Here is a 14,230-nt window from a genome sequence, read left to right on the forward strand (position 1 = left end):
GCTTGTCCCTGGCTGTAACCTACTGCCCATAAAATGCCATCTGACACCAGCTCACAGGCCAGAGCTTCTGCACATCCCTGTGGCTAGGCAAGTTCCAGGGCAGGAGAAGTAACCCCTGTCCATCCAACTGCCCCATCTCCATGCAATGCATTACAAGCCCCAGAGGCTCAGCAGGCCCTGTTTCTGCTGCCTCAGCCCTCAGCAGCAGGTTCTAGGCACAGTGCAGTCCCTGAAAAAGCAGCTCTCCAGCTGCTGTCACAAAGTCCCACGAGAGCAAGCATGCAGACAATCCATGACCCACGAGCTGGGAACAGGAATGGAGGTGTGCTGGGAAGGCTGGCAGAGCCCGGGCTGGGTGGGAGCACTCAGCAAAAGCACCCACAGACACAGAGGGGCTCTGCTCTGGGCCACAGCTGCCCCACACAGCAGGAAGGACAGCACACCTGGGAGCAGCACGCTCATTTCCAGCCTCACTCTCAGCCCTTTAAATCTCTGTGCAACCCTGAAACTGAACTGCTGAAAATTTACCTTCTGGAAGGTTTCCAAAAGAGTGTATTGGTGACTGCTTACAAGAACAGGTAGTGAATTATGTAACAGGAATGCATGAACTCAAATTACTGCCAAAAAGTGACAGAAAAATGACTTGTTACTGACTGCCAGCAAAAAATTACTAGGAAAAAAATAATGTCCATGCTCCCAGCATTCACTGCAAGGGCTGCTGTAATCATGTACCAAATAAGGCTTAGCTCTGAGGGAGGGTGGGTGTGTGTTCCCATCCACTGCCTGTTCCCATCCCAGCACTGTCCTCATTTTTGCACTCCCATTTTGTCATTTCCAGCATCTTTCCTCTCTCAGATCTGATAAGGTAAGAGTGCACCATGAGGCTCCTGTGCCACTGTGGAAGGAGAGTTCTTGCTGTTGGAGTACTCCTCATTTTGTGAATGCCCATGCTAAGGCCAGCTCAATACTCAGCAGTTTTTCTGCTAAGGAACAAACTCTTTTAGCACTATAGCTGAAGTTTTCCACAAGAAATCCTGTGAAGATTGTGAAAGCACTTACGAAGACAGGATTCAGGAAAAAGTATCTGTGTGGGGGCCAAGCTTAAACTAATGCTTCAGTTTCCAGTAAGGATCATGGTGCTAACTATGGAAACAAAATAGGGTAAGTAAAAGACAATTAACACCACTTAAGTGGACAAAAAGTCTTAGAAATCATTTTCATGTGGGCCCTTCCCTTTTCATCTAAAGCATGAGAAGAGCACAGGAAATGGAGGTGTCTGCCAAGACATATTTTCACCTAGTTCAAGATGTTTGTACCATGAAGCTGGAGGAGAGCGAGGCTGTACCTATATTTAAGAGAGAAATTTAAAAAGCACAAGCCCCACCAGTCTGACACCATCTGTATTCAGGGCATTGGCATGAATTTTCAAAGAAGTGCTAAAAATGTAATACTGAGAACTTCCTCAGAGAAGCTCTTTATTTGGATTTTTGATAGTGAAGCACACAGGAGATAATCTGCAGAGGACAACAGAGTTGTCAGAACTGTAAAACTCCCGCTGCCAAAGCAGAGGCAGCAATGATCCCTCTGAAAAAGGAAATGTCAAGCCAGAAGGAAATTACTAAAAAAATTTTCTGAAGGACCAGGGGAGAAAAATGCTATTTAAAGCTGTCTCTGCTGACCGTAACACAAAAAATCCCAGAGCTAGTCTATAAAATTTGTCAAAGACAAATTTAAGATGTGTCACCAGGCAAGAGGAGGATGGATTACTGGACAGTAAGACATGGATGATGTGAAGAACTGGGGAAGCAGCAATGGGATATAATCTGCTGCTACACATCTAGGACATGATCCCAAGAACTGATTCAAGGACTGGTGGTGCAGCGGGTGGAAGCGAGGAGCATGGAGGGAGCCTCCTCCCTTCCAGGACACCACAGTGCTCTCTCTCATTGTTCAGCACCTGGCCAGCATCTTGCACAGGTTTAGCCCCCAAGGAAACAGGACTAGCAAATACCAGAAGAAAAACAGAAGGGACCATGGTCTAGGAATAACAAAAGGATTTTTTTTTAAGACCAAAACATAGTAATAATTTTTTTAAGGCCAAAACATATTAATAATTCTTACAGTCAAAACAGCTTCCATGAAGACACTGAAGAAATGGACTCCCTGGAGTCCTTTACTGGGCTCAGTCAAGATGAGACTCTATAAAAATATGTGAGCATTTGTGTTATAGTAGAAGAAGTAACTTAAAAATGCTTTTCCTCTTTTAAATGCACCCTCCTATTTGAATGTCTAAAACTGCTTCAGGCGATTACTGAGAAAGGACTTGATCCCCTAAAATCTAAGTTACTAGCATCCTTCTTTTTGTGCCTGGGACTTCAGTAGCACAACTCATGTTTGAAGCATCTCTCTGAGGTCAAACTTGCTCATGGACAGGAGCAAAACTCAAACTGATTTTCACCCAAGATGTTTTCAAAACAGGAGCTCAACAGCAAGATTTCTAAGCCCACCCTTAGACCACAGCAAGAAATTCTCACAAGAGCCTCAGGCCTGTACCACGAGGCTTCAGATCTCCAGTGCTCAAGCCACAAGCAGATGAGTACAAAATGCAGCACCTTGCTGGCCATCTCTGAAGCCTACCTCTCATACCCTGCCAGCCCACCACACACAAATCCCAGCTGGGGACACCAGAGGCTGGCAGTACTGGGGAGGCCAGGGAAAAGGAAAAGGGTGCCTGATGCAAAAAAAGATGCTCAAGGAAGCAGGACACTTGGCACCTCCAGTTCTGCTCCACAAAACATTTCAGCTTCCCCAGCCTGCAACAGAAGAATAACTGGTGTGATCTGAGAAATCAGCTTGGTTTGTTACTCCTTTGACTTGCATTTGAGATTCTCTGATTTAAGCAGAAAGAGGTGGAATCCAAGTCTACTTCATCTTCCACAGCAAACTTGCACTTACATGTTATGTGGTTGGTAAACCAAGCCTTCAAGCCTATCTTAAATCCCACCCTGAGGATGCAAGAGGCACCCCCAGTGCCTCTGAGGAATGTCACTGAGGCTCAGGCCCTCGAGGACAACAGTGACACTCTGCAGTTGAACATGCTCATGGAAGCACCAGAGACTCTCCTCACCACGGGAATTTTACAAACTGCCCTCTCCTGTGCTCTGCCAACACTGCAGTTACTGAGTAACTGCTAGTTCATTTTACAGTTCTATCACATCACTAGAAAATGCCAACCTGTCTGCTGTAAGGAATGGGAGATACACTCCAGCAGCTGTGTAGTGGTTTTGGTTTGTCTGGAGGTGCTGCAGGGTATCTTGTGCCCAGCCCTCTCACTGCTTTATGCATTTCCAGACCTGTGGAACTCGAGTTTGTGCATCTCAGTTCCCAGGAGCCTGTCTGAAGCCCGCTGACACGGGCCCTCTCTGTGCCTGCTGAGGCAGCCAGCTCCTGAAGCTCACTGCCTGCTGTGCAGGGAAGCACTTGTTTTAAAGCCATCCTCTGCAGATTTCAGTGCCTTTCCCCCAGCTCTTGCACGGTGAGTGCTGGCAAACAGCAGCTCTCTCTTCAGCTTATCCACTGACTTCCTGATTACATAAACCTTACTCCACACTCAAAAGCCCCGGGCATTTCAGCCTCCCCCAAAGGGCAGCTGCTCCCTCCTAGATCATCCCTGCTGCCCTTCTCTGCACTGCACTGCCATCCTTAGGGACATGGAGGCACAGGAGTCCCTGCTGTATCAGGAATATCCAGCACAGAGCAGGGTGAATCACTGGTTGTGTTCCCAAGCTCCAGAGCTGCCAGCTCAGCCCCCAGCCACTGACACCTCCCTGCAGCTGCTGGGCAGCCACAGGCAGGGCAACCCCAGCTCTGTCAGCAGCACAGTGCCCTCCCCAGCTGTGGCTGACAGCCCTGGATGCTCCTGACAGACCCTGTCCCTCCACACAGCACGGGCTGTGACATAGCCAAGGGATGAATACACCTCAGGCATCACCCCTTTCTCCCACGAGTCAAAGCCCTGCCTTGAAGAGCAGCCTGGGCCAAGTTCCATCTGCTGTGCCTGCTCCCTGGCTGTGACAGGGACAGCCACACTCAGCTCAGTGTCCACTGCCCAGGTATTCCCTCCCTGCCTCTGTCATTCCTCACCAGGAGCACCTGCTGGACCACTAGCCAGGATCCAAAGCTGCTGACAGATGATTTTTCACCACGTTACAAGCTATGCATCACTTGAGTGCTCACACTTACAGGAACATTAGACAACACATTCACACAGACACTTGTTAACATCCACACTTTGCTGAGCACATCCCCAAATGAATTTTAAATGAAATACTGAAATGAACACCTCAAATTGGGGCTTTTCCCAGAAAGCCAAGTTTACATCACAGATCTTCTTTAGTAAGTGCTCTCCACTTAAATGGATCTATTTCTTCAGTACCCGTAAATGAACATATTCTCCTTTTGGATAGTATTATGCTTTAAATTAGTGTTGCATAAATACCGTTACCTTTTTTGGTGAAAAACTCCTTGGAATATTTCCCCAACATAGCGTATTTTCGAGGGATTTTTCCCAGCAGTTCAATGATCAATGCTATGTGGTCTGCATTGGAGAACATTGCCAGCAAAACAGAAACATACAACAGTTTAATCAGTACATTGCATGCACACACTAACACTGGCCCGGTACAGACAGAAATAGATTGATCCTGGTAAAAAACACACGTGCACACTGCTCACTCAGTGGCTCCTTTGGAAAGATGCTTTCAGCAAAACTTCCTTCTCAGAACAGCGAGTGTCAGCTGCCACAAGCAAGTTTTGCCATGTAATTTAAAATGTACCAATCGTTATTCTTCAAAACGTTTGGGTAAAAAAAAAAAAACTGTCAGAGATTCCTGGGAATTTTGCTTTTCAAAATGAAAATTTTGTTGTGTGATTTCAGGAAATGCTCCTCGCTGGGACATGATACAACCAGCAACAGCAATTCCACTTCTGTCTGCGTCACGGCACCTTTCAAAAAGAAGAGGTACTACCTCTGCGATTGAAGAATTCCCGAGAATATTTTCCAGATAGAGCAAAGTGCCTTGGGATATTGCCTAGCAGCTCTATGATGTGTGCTATGTGGTCTATGAGGGAGAGAAAAAAAGGATACGGGAGTGGAAGGGGCAGGGAAAGGATGGGATAAAAAAGAAGAGGAAAGAAACTGGAATTAGTAAAAAATCAGAAATAGTTTCAAATCAACAATGTTTGCAGCAAATCCATGCAGAGGTTTCCAGGATCAGCAGAGCTCTGGCATCATTAGTAGCATTTAGGAACAATGAATGATGCCCACATTACCACTGCAAAGAGCATTTACAAGCAAACAAGCATGAAAATGGACAGGTATACAGATGGAAGCAGGAGTTAACTCTGATTTTAAAAAAATAATTAGTAATTGCCTAATACAAATAAAAATACACAATATAAACATTATTCCAGTGTCACTCTTGTAAAGAGAATAATAGAATAAAGTTCAAATTTGTCGTTTCTTTTCTAAACTAAAATGTTGTTATTTTCAATCAGGTTTCCACACATATGCAATCTTACAAGAAGGGCAGTTTAATTCCTTCAGGCAGTTGTTAAGTAGATGAATATCTGCAGAAGGGTGTTTTTGCCCACCCACTGCTAGTGGTGGAACTTACAACTAAAAAGAAAAAAAATCATATTTATATTCTGAAAACAATGTGTATGAACAGTTCTACTCAAATACAAAACTTAAACTCCACTGTAAGCTCACTGGAAATTTAAGAGAAGGTGTACGAAAATATGAAGAAACTCTTACAATACCTCAAAAGAGTCATACCTTCATCCCTGGAATAGTCTTCACCAGAGTGCGGCTCAAACAAGTAATCTCCAGTCGCTAGCTCAAACGCCTACAAGGTAACAGACACAGTCATGGGGACTGCAGAGCAACCCTCCCATCCATCGTCAGGCGTCAGCACAGCACCACAGCCCTCCCAGCAACCAGAGGCAACCCCAGCTCGAGGCCTGTCACTGCATCTGACACTGAGGAGCAGCCACTTACCTGGGGACAGCACTCCTGCAGAGCAGCAGCACCAAGCCAGGCTCTGCAGAGCCCCACGCCCAGCCCACATCCCACCCTACATCCAGCCCCACATCCCACCCTACATCCAGCCCACATCCCACCCTACATCCAGCCCCACGTGCAGTCCTGGAGCTGGAGCGTGCCCACCCCCTGGCACTGCTGCCCATCCAGGGGGGATGAAGGAAGGAATCACACAGGGCTGGAGTGCAGCCCCTCTCTGCAGCCCCCAGGGAGCCCTGGAAGTGCTGCCATGCCCTGAGCAGTGCCCAGGGAGCCCTGGCAGTGCTGCCATGCCCTGAGCAGTGCCCAGGGAGCCCTGGCAGTGCTGCCATGCCCTGAGCAGTGCCCAGGGAGCCCTGGCAGTGCTGCCATGCTCTGAGCAGTGCCCAGGGAGCCCTGGCAGTGCTGCCATGCTCCAAGCAGTGCCCAGGGAGCCCTGGCAGTGCTGCCATGCTCCAAGCAGTGCCCAGGGAGCCCTGGCAGTGCTGTGCTCCCAAGGGAGCACAGGGTGCTGCCCTGAGCCAGGCTTAGACACAGCCTCACACACTCGTGTGCAGCCTGGTGATTGTGTCACGTACCTGAACACATCAGGCATTTCTAAACATACAGTAAGAGCTACACATGCATCTGAAGGGTATTTACCTGTCAGACTGCATGTTGGAGGCTGAGCTAAAAAAGTCTGAATCACAAATAAAATCCATTTATGATTATAATTAATCATTTGAATTAGCTTCTTTGATTACTCTAAATCTGAAAGAGGTTTTTTTAATACTTCAATGATGGCAGTAAATGGTGAGATAGCTATTGATGGGGAATCCAGAACAGACACCAGAACACCAAATCCCCTCAGGGCAGGCAATGCTTCCATGGGATGCTAGCCCTGTGTTAGGTGAGGGCAAAACTGACTTTCTCTTTATGGGTATAATGAATATGAAAAGCTGCAAAGCTTTGAAGCAACTATGAGAGCCCCTACTTGTGTCCAGACATGGATTCATCTGGTCTAATTTGTTAAATTATTCTCTTTCAGCTCTGGCTCACCAATGGCCCAAGCAGCCACAGGAATCTAATTCTTTCCAGGTGGTTTAAACATCAAATTATTTTCCATGTCCAAGACATGGGAAAACAACTGATCCAGAAAAGGATTCCAAAAATGAGGCAGAGCTTCCTAGCACAATCCTAGAATGGGATTTCACTCCATTAGAACATTTACTACAAAATACTTGTCTCCTGAAAATAGACACTTTTCCAATTTATAAACGGGAGTTGTTAAATCACCTGTAAATTTAGCCTATTTATGAGCACTTGGCTTCTTCAAGCTGTGAACTGCAGTGCCATCCAAGTGGGCTACAGCCAACATAACTCACTGCAGTCACACATAGCAGCCAAGAAAACAGGAACATCCCTTGTTGACATTTCTGCTGATCCTATGAACAGGCCTTTAACTTCTAAAGTTACTGTCACCAATAAACAGTCATTCCCTACTTTTCTTATTCCACTCTTAGCTCAGGATTGACAGCTTGCATTTTACAGCTGAAAAAAATCAGAACTTCATAAAATAGCAGGTTTCTAAACTGAAATAAATGTTAAGAGCAGCAAGAAGTGATCTCTGGGATGGATCTGTAAACATTATTCTCCTGAGATAAGACTGAGAAGACCCAAGTGTCCTCTCTGTACCTCATGGCAATGTATTTATTCATAGGAAGAGCTGGACCAGCTTTCCCAGGAAAGCACAAACCACTGGGTGACTCCTGAGGACATTGAGAAACTCTCTGCTATTACACAGAGATTCCTGGAGAAGAATGGAAATGTAGCTGAATTTAGCCACCAGGGTAGACTACACAAGAATATAGTTTCTGTCCATGAAATGAAGTATTAATAGCTCGATATGTCTGTGTGGGACTAAAAAGATTAAACTGAAAAACTGTGAAAACTGTTTAGAGAGAAGCACAAGAGGTAAGCACACTGCTGTGATACTCTGAATTTCAGATCAGTTTGTGTTTTGCAAGAGCTGAAAATTCCCATAGATCTGGGATTTTTTTTTGTATGCCACCCTCTCGCTGAACAAAAACTACAGCTTTTGAAAATGACAATGATGCTTCTCTTTTCCTTTTTGTACAGCTCTGACTCCATGCCCAGGATGGGCTGGGGCCGCAGCACTTCACACATTTGATTTTCTGACTCTTCCTAAAGGACTCTAAGAACAAAACCACTTGTGACTCAGATGCACACAAGGACAGCCCAGAGGCAGGTGCTGTGGAAAGTATTTGCAATGAACAAGATACACTCTCCCCAATGAAAGGACAACACAGGCAGCAAGATGAGAAATTCCAATCAAACATGAGGAAAAACAATTTTTTGGTGAGACTGCCTGAGTACTGGGACAGGCTGCTCAGAAAGGCTGTGGAAATGCCATTCTTACAGGTACATGCTGAGGTATGTACCCCTCAGGTGGACATGGCTCTGAGTGATCTCATCTACCTCTGACAACAACCCTTGTTCAAGAAGGAGGCAGCTACCACAGATCACTTTAAACCTAAATTTGTCTAGAATTTCCAGGATGCTACAAATACAGACTACCCATATTTACTTACTCTCCCTTTGAAAGTAATAATTTCTAAAAACAAGCTGCTTGACAGAAACTCCAACTTTAAAATACCATGATTTTTTTACTTAATGTTGACATTTACCTCAAGACAAGTCAGCATTTCACTTATTACTTGGAGATAAAAAATTAGATACATCACACTCAACATATGGCACAGAAGCCCAAGGCAACCATCCATCTTTACTGAGTGTTCTGGCAATTTCTATTTACCACTTTCCTAAGGTTCTCACAGAAAACCAGTCTAGACTGCTTTTCTCCATCTGCAGATGGTGAACCTTTCATAGAAATGGTTACACTGCTGTTTTATAGGCTCTGAAGAGGCTCTATTTCTTTGCTGATTGTATGTGAACCTAGCACAGTACAGAACTGGTGGCACTGCTATATAATGGACCTGTATCTAAACACACAATTGGAAATAGCTACATTTTCACTGTGTGACAGCTGTGTGCTCAGTCTGGTGATTGAAAAATGGATGCATGCCTAGGGGAAGCTCTCTGGGAGAGGACTGGAAGAACAATTCACTTGGACTGCATCAGCCTCCCTGAACTGAAGCCCCAGCTGAAAAAGAACAACAAGCTATAGGCCAGAATTATTATTTTGACAGATGAGATGCAGCTCTTGGCCAGAGCTTCTCTGCCCCAGCTGAAATGAAGAGACGTGACTGCAAAGACTGTAACTGCTTAAAAACAGGCTTGGTTTTAAGAACACTGTTCCACAGGTTAGTGGGAGCATGGAAAGAAGATCAGAAAGCTTTCTGAGATACACACACCAGCTGACAGTTTGTTCTCCCATGGACATCTCCCTCTGAAGAGCCAGGCAATGGGAAGAGTATGAAAGGCATTTTGCATGTTAATGCTTGGTAAGAAAGGCCAAATATACAAAACAGAGACTTGCATGGGATGCTTGGAAAGGAAACAGGGTTATTTTATTTGCTGTACCCCGATCTTGGAATCATGCATACCGAGTGGTTGTTTTGGAAAGTCAGCTCCTCTGGGAAATCATTTTCTTTTGAGTGTTTCAGGTTGTCCACCCACCACCTTCAAAAAGGGTGTACAGCGAGTAATAACAGCATTCTGTACTGTATCTGCCTACTGAAAAATACATGCATAGCAACTTCAGCTTTTTCTCCCCTCGAAACCACATTTTTGATTTTCAATTTTTCCTCAAAATACTGCTTCTGTACAGACTGAAGCTTGTCATCACACCTTTGGTATGTGCCACTCACACATACTGACATGATGATACTCATGATCCCATGGAGACATGATCATATTTTCCTGCTTACAGCAGTGGAGAGCAGTTAAGGACAGGTACCTCTCCACTCCACGTTGGAGAACAGCATTCAAAGTAAGAAACTGGGGGCACAAACCTGCAATGCACCTACAAGCACTTACATGCAGGTTTAATTTTAACGTAACTTACGATATCCTGTTTATTCTCCATTCTGTACCTCTGAGTTCTCTGACATGAGCAGAAATGACCATGAATACACCCCACTGCTGTAAACCTGCTGGCCTGGGAGAAGCAGGACCTTTGTTCTGAAAGCTTTGCCTGTCCCCTTTCGGTCACACCTCGCAGTGCTTTCTTTCATCATCTGTATTCTCTTTGGGTAGATAAAATACCAAGTACAATTTGCACCTCCTCTGACTTCCTGCTGATCTATAGCTGCCTTCTGTATGCTAGGTCTTATTACAAAGAGAGGATATTGCAGGAATCACAACTCTCCACAAAAGACACCTCAGAGAAGTGTTAAAAACTTAAAAAGCCTTGTTCATGCCCCAGCCTGTGACACAGTCACCTCTTCCCAGCAGCTCAAACCAAAGGTAATGAACAAAAGTCAGATGATGAGATTCACCACTTCATGTGCTTTTCCTGTCTCCAATCCAAGGAGATTGGAACAAGGAAAAGCAGTGGAATCATGGTGCTTGTAGTCATTACCAGAAGCAATATGAAATGATGCTGTCTGCCAGTACTAACTCCCTTATCTTGCCAGGATTTCTTGGCAGCAGCAGTGGAGTACTGTGTTCTGTGTTTTCTGGGATTTAGGAAATGCTAAATCACTCAGTGTCTGTTCAGTTTCTGCTCTAAGGAAAGCAACCTGCTCAATACTGTTAATGTGGAAATTCAAACCAGTACAACTAAATCACCAAGAATGTTTTCAATCCTGTCAAAGGTACTGCTGCCTCCAAATCTATTCTCTTTTTTTTTGTGAAAATGAGAGATGCACCTCCCTGTTGGCAGAATTTAATTAGGGCTTAGTACAGGAAGGGAACATCTTCTAGAATTTAGTAAATGTGGAGAGATTCCCAGTGTCTAGCTCTCCAGGAGTATTCCACATAAACGGGCCACATTATTAGAAGAAAAATAAAAGGGCAATGTACAATTTCCTTAACCAAACTTATGCATGTCCAGCAAATGACAGCATCATTCCAACCAAGATCACCAAAGTCTAGAGAAAAAAAGTTATTTGTAGAATTCTTTGCCAAGCACTGAACAAGCAAACAACTCTGCTGTGGTCTGGAAAAGCCCACTGACATCCAACCTCTTTCACAGCACTTCTATAAGCCTCCAAAGATATGCATCATCCTCTTTCTTCCCTTTCTTTATTCTCTTCTGAGCAACTCTGCAACTCAGATCACCTGAGCAGAGGATTGGTACTGGTCTAAAGCTATTCACATTCATCCTTCAAACCTGATTCAAAGAAGTTTGGGGCACAAGAACTGGGCCATGATAAAATATCTAAAATCAGAAGATTCAGCTCACAGGCCACTGGCTTGCAATGCTACTTATTCACTGAGATGTAACACCAAAGAAACAGCACTGCAAGACTATTAGCACTGAGTTATTTTGCCCTCTTTTGCTGTTTGGGTAGAGCCCTTACATGGCTCTGATTACATGCACTTCCAGCACAAGTCATCCTGATCAGAAACTGGCTAATCCCATACTGAAATCCTGGAAGCTGCATCAAAACCATCACACTCCTGGCTAGACAAAGCCATGCCAAACTAACTGAGCCCAGGTAAGGAATGCTCTCCATTCAGGCACAATGTACCATGTCCCAGAAGATTCCTAAGGGGATATTCTGGAGGTTGCTGTGCACACAGGAACACAGATGCTTTGCATGCATAGGGCCTGTTTATCAGAGGCCTTGTTTAAAAACCTCATCCTCATCTTTATTATTAATAAAGATTGTGTAAAATGGACAGGCAAATGGTATGATGGAAAAAGACATTCTACTGAGATAAAACACAATCTTCTGTGCTTTACACACTTGATGCCATAAATACAAGCCAATACAAGAACCAGTAGCTGGGCTACTCATGGTCACTGCTATCCTTGGTGAGCAAGATTATTGCATTAGCAAGCAAAAGGCAGTGAAAACCTTAGGCTCAAATGCAGATCTATAAAGCACAAGACCAAGTTAAGACCCCAGGTGAACCCTGGTACCAAGCATTCCAAGTCATCCTTTATATAATCCAGGACACGTAAAGATTTGTGAGTTTTATGTACACATAAATCTGTGACACAGAAACCCGACAGACACTAAGTTCAAAGAAAGGCCTTTTTTTGCCATTTTTTAAATGGACATATGAGCTAGAATATCTGACACAGTAGTGGATACAAAATACATGGAGAAAATCTACTTTGCAAGCTAAGCAGTGTTCATGTGTGCTTGGTGTGGTCTCATCAGGTAAAGTATGGATGGATGGAAACTTGCCAAGGAAGAAGTAATGGAAATACTGCTGGACCTCTCATTTTGCACAGTACTGCTTCCAAAAATGCCCTTAATGACTCAGGACTTGTACAAGCAGTCACCTCTGCTCTCCTTTGGGAGTCCTGGACATCAAGGCTACAGGGTATCTAAGCTGTATTCTGGCTGAAAATAAGCACCACCTGCTCCAGCAGACAATCCCTTTGAAAACACAGCAAACATGGAACAGAGTGAATTAAATATGAAATAAGAGCAAGATAACCCAGAAGGGCATTTTCTGAACCAAATCGAGGTACAACGAGGAAACCAAACTTGAGAAAGTAAGTGGGGCTGTAGAGGCATGAAAACACTTTGGCACTTCACAGTTCCTGACTGCCTTAGGGGCTGGAGAGGTTCACATCATAATTTCCAAAGACAGCCTAAATAAATTTGGGAGTTAGCAGATCCACATCAGGAATGCTTTCCTGGCTGTTAATCTCTATTACAAGTCCCCTGCAGAAAGAGCTATTAAGGCCTTCAAGGCAATCCCTACCTCAGAGCTGTTTTGCATCTGATACAGGATCAGCATCCCCAATGCTCTGACCCATTTTCTCAGCCACACAGCAATGCAAACTGATTCTAGGGGTTTTCAAATTATTAATTTTTTCTATGAGCTTGAGAGGGGCCCTCTATTTTTTACACAACTACACCATGATAACAATTGTATTCAACAACTGTATGTAAATGCTGTAATGTTATAAAATTTCTACTGCACTTCTTAAGGGCAAAAACCTAAAGATTGTGACAGAAGACAGAATTACAGCACTTCTGCCTGAAAACCTTTACTATCTGCAAGGCTTACATAACAAAAAAGCAGAAATACATTTTTCTCTTTAAAACAATGAAATTTCATACATAATTGTGAATCTGAGTTAAGATACCTCCAGTGACAGTGATGCTTTAGGCCTTTTTCTTTTCCTGAGTTTGAAGAAAGCAGTAACACATAATACAGAGGAGAAGTTGTAACAGGCTGGGCAAGCCCAAGTATTGCAAGAATATTATATTCATTAGGTGTGATGTTGCTATTTAGTACCCCACTATCTTTAAATACAGTTCTAGGTAGACCTCAGCCTGCTTTATGTGCCTTTAGCTGCAAGACTAAAAGACCATATAACACGATAAAATTAGCAGCAACAGGTACAGCTTAGAGATGAATGCAGGACATCCAATAAAATAAAAGGTTATCAAGTTCCACTGATACAAAATACTTTACAAAATACTTTTTACAAAATACTAGGTAAAAGAAAAAAGTCTCTATGATGACTTTGTAGTTAGTTAAGAGAAGAATAACTTAAGGAGTTAAAGAACAACCTGTGGAATATTTTAAATGCTTTGTTTTCAATTTAACAGAAAAATTCTCCATTTTGTCTCTAAACAGAAAAGTAAATTTGGAAATTGAGGGGTTTGCTGTGTACTAAGGAAAAAGCTAGTATTAAACACCAGAGAAAACATACTTTAATTTCACTTATGGGTTAGTTACTTCCAACACATGGCTTGCTGAACTTATAATATCTGTAGGATTTTATGTTCCTTTCAATCCTCCTCCTCCTCTCCCTCCGGGCTGTGTAATTCTTCTCATCACCCACGCCTGCAAACTGTGTCTAGTATTTGACTCTTCTCCTCCTCCTCACACACTTACTCTTATCAGACATGTATTTGTAAAATATAAAGATTTGATTAAGTTTTAGCTTTTAAAATAGGCAAAGGTATTTCTAAATTTGTTTTTTTTGGATATACATCTTCAATCTGAAATGAGAAGATGCATGCAGCTTGTTCATCCTCAAAGAGATATTAG

The 14,230-nt window shown here is 43.7% G+C and overlaps 1 protein-coding gene across 5 annotated transcripts in view; it reads right to left on the reverse strand.

Annotated features, from left to right (window-relative positions):
- Positions 1–14,230, reverse strand: part of SRPK2 (SRSF protein kinase 2) — a 127,391-nt gene that overhangs the window by 3,338 nt on the left and 109,823 nt on the right. For 3 of the 5 annotated variants that reach the window (XM_064421986.1, XM_064421989.1, XM_064421988.1), the window contains 3 exons: positions 5,837–5,906; positions 5,028–5,120; positions 4,505–4,597 (listed from right to left, as the gene is read on the reverse strand). In XM_064421986.1, the coding sequence (XP_064278056.1) occupies positions 4,505–4,597; positions 5,028–5,120; positions 5,837–5,906 (256 nt within the window). The remainder of the gene's footprint in view (positions 1–4,504; positions 4,598–5,027; positions 5,121–5,836; positions 5,907–14,230) is intronic. The other 2 variants (XM_064421991.1, XM_064421990.1) reach the window with 2 other exon arrangements.

This window comes from Passer domesticus, chromosome 5, assembly GCF_036417665.1.
Source record: "Passer domesticus isolate bPasDom1 chromosome 5, bPasDom1.hap1, whole genome shotgun sequence".
In the NCBI taxonomy this organism is placed as follows: Eukaryota; Metazoa; Chordata; class Aves; order Passeriformes; family Passeridae; genus Passer; species Passer domesticus.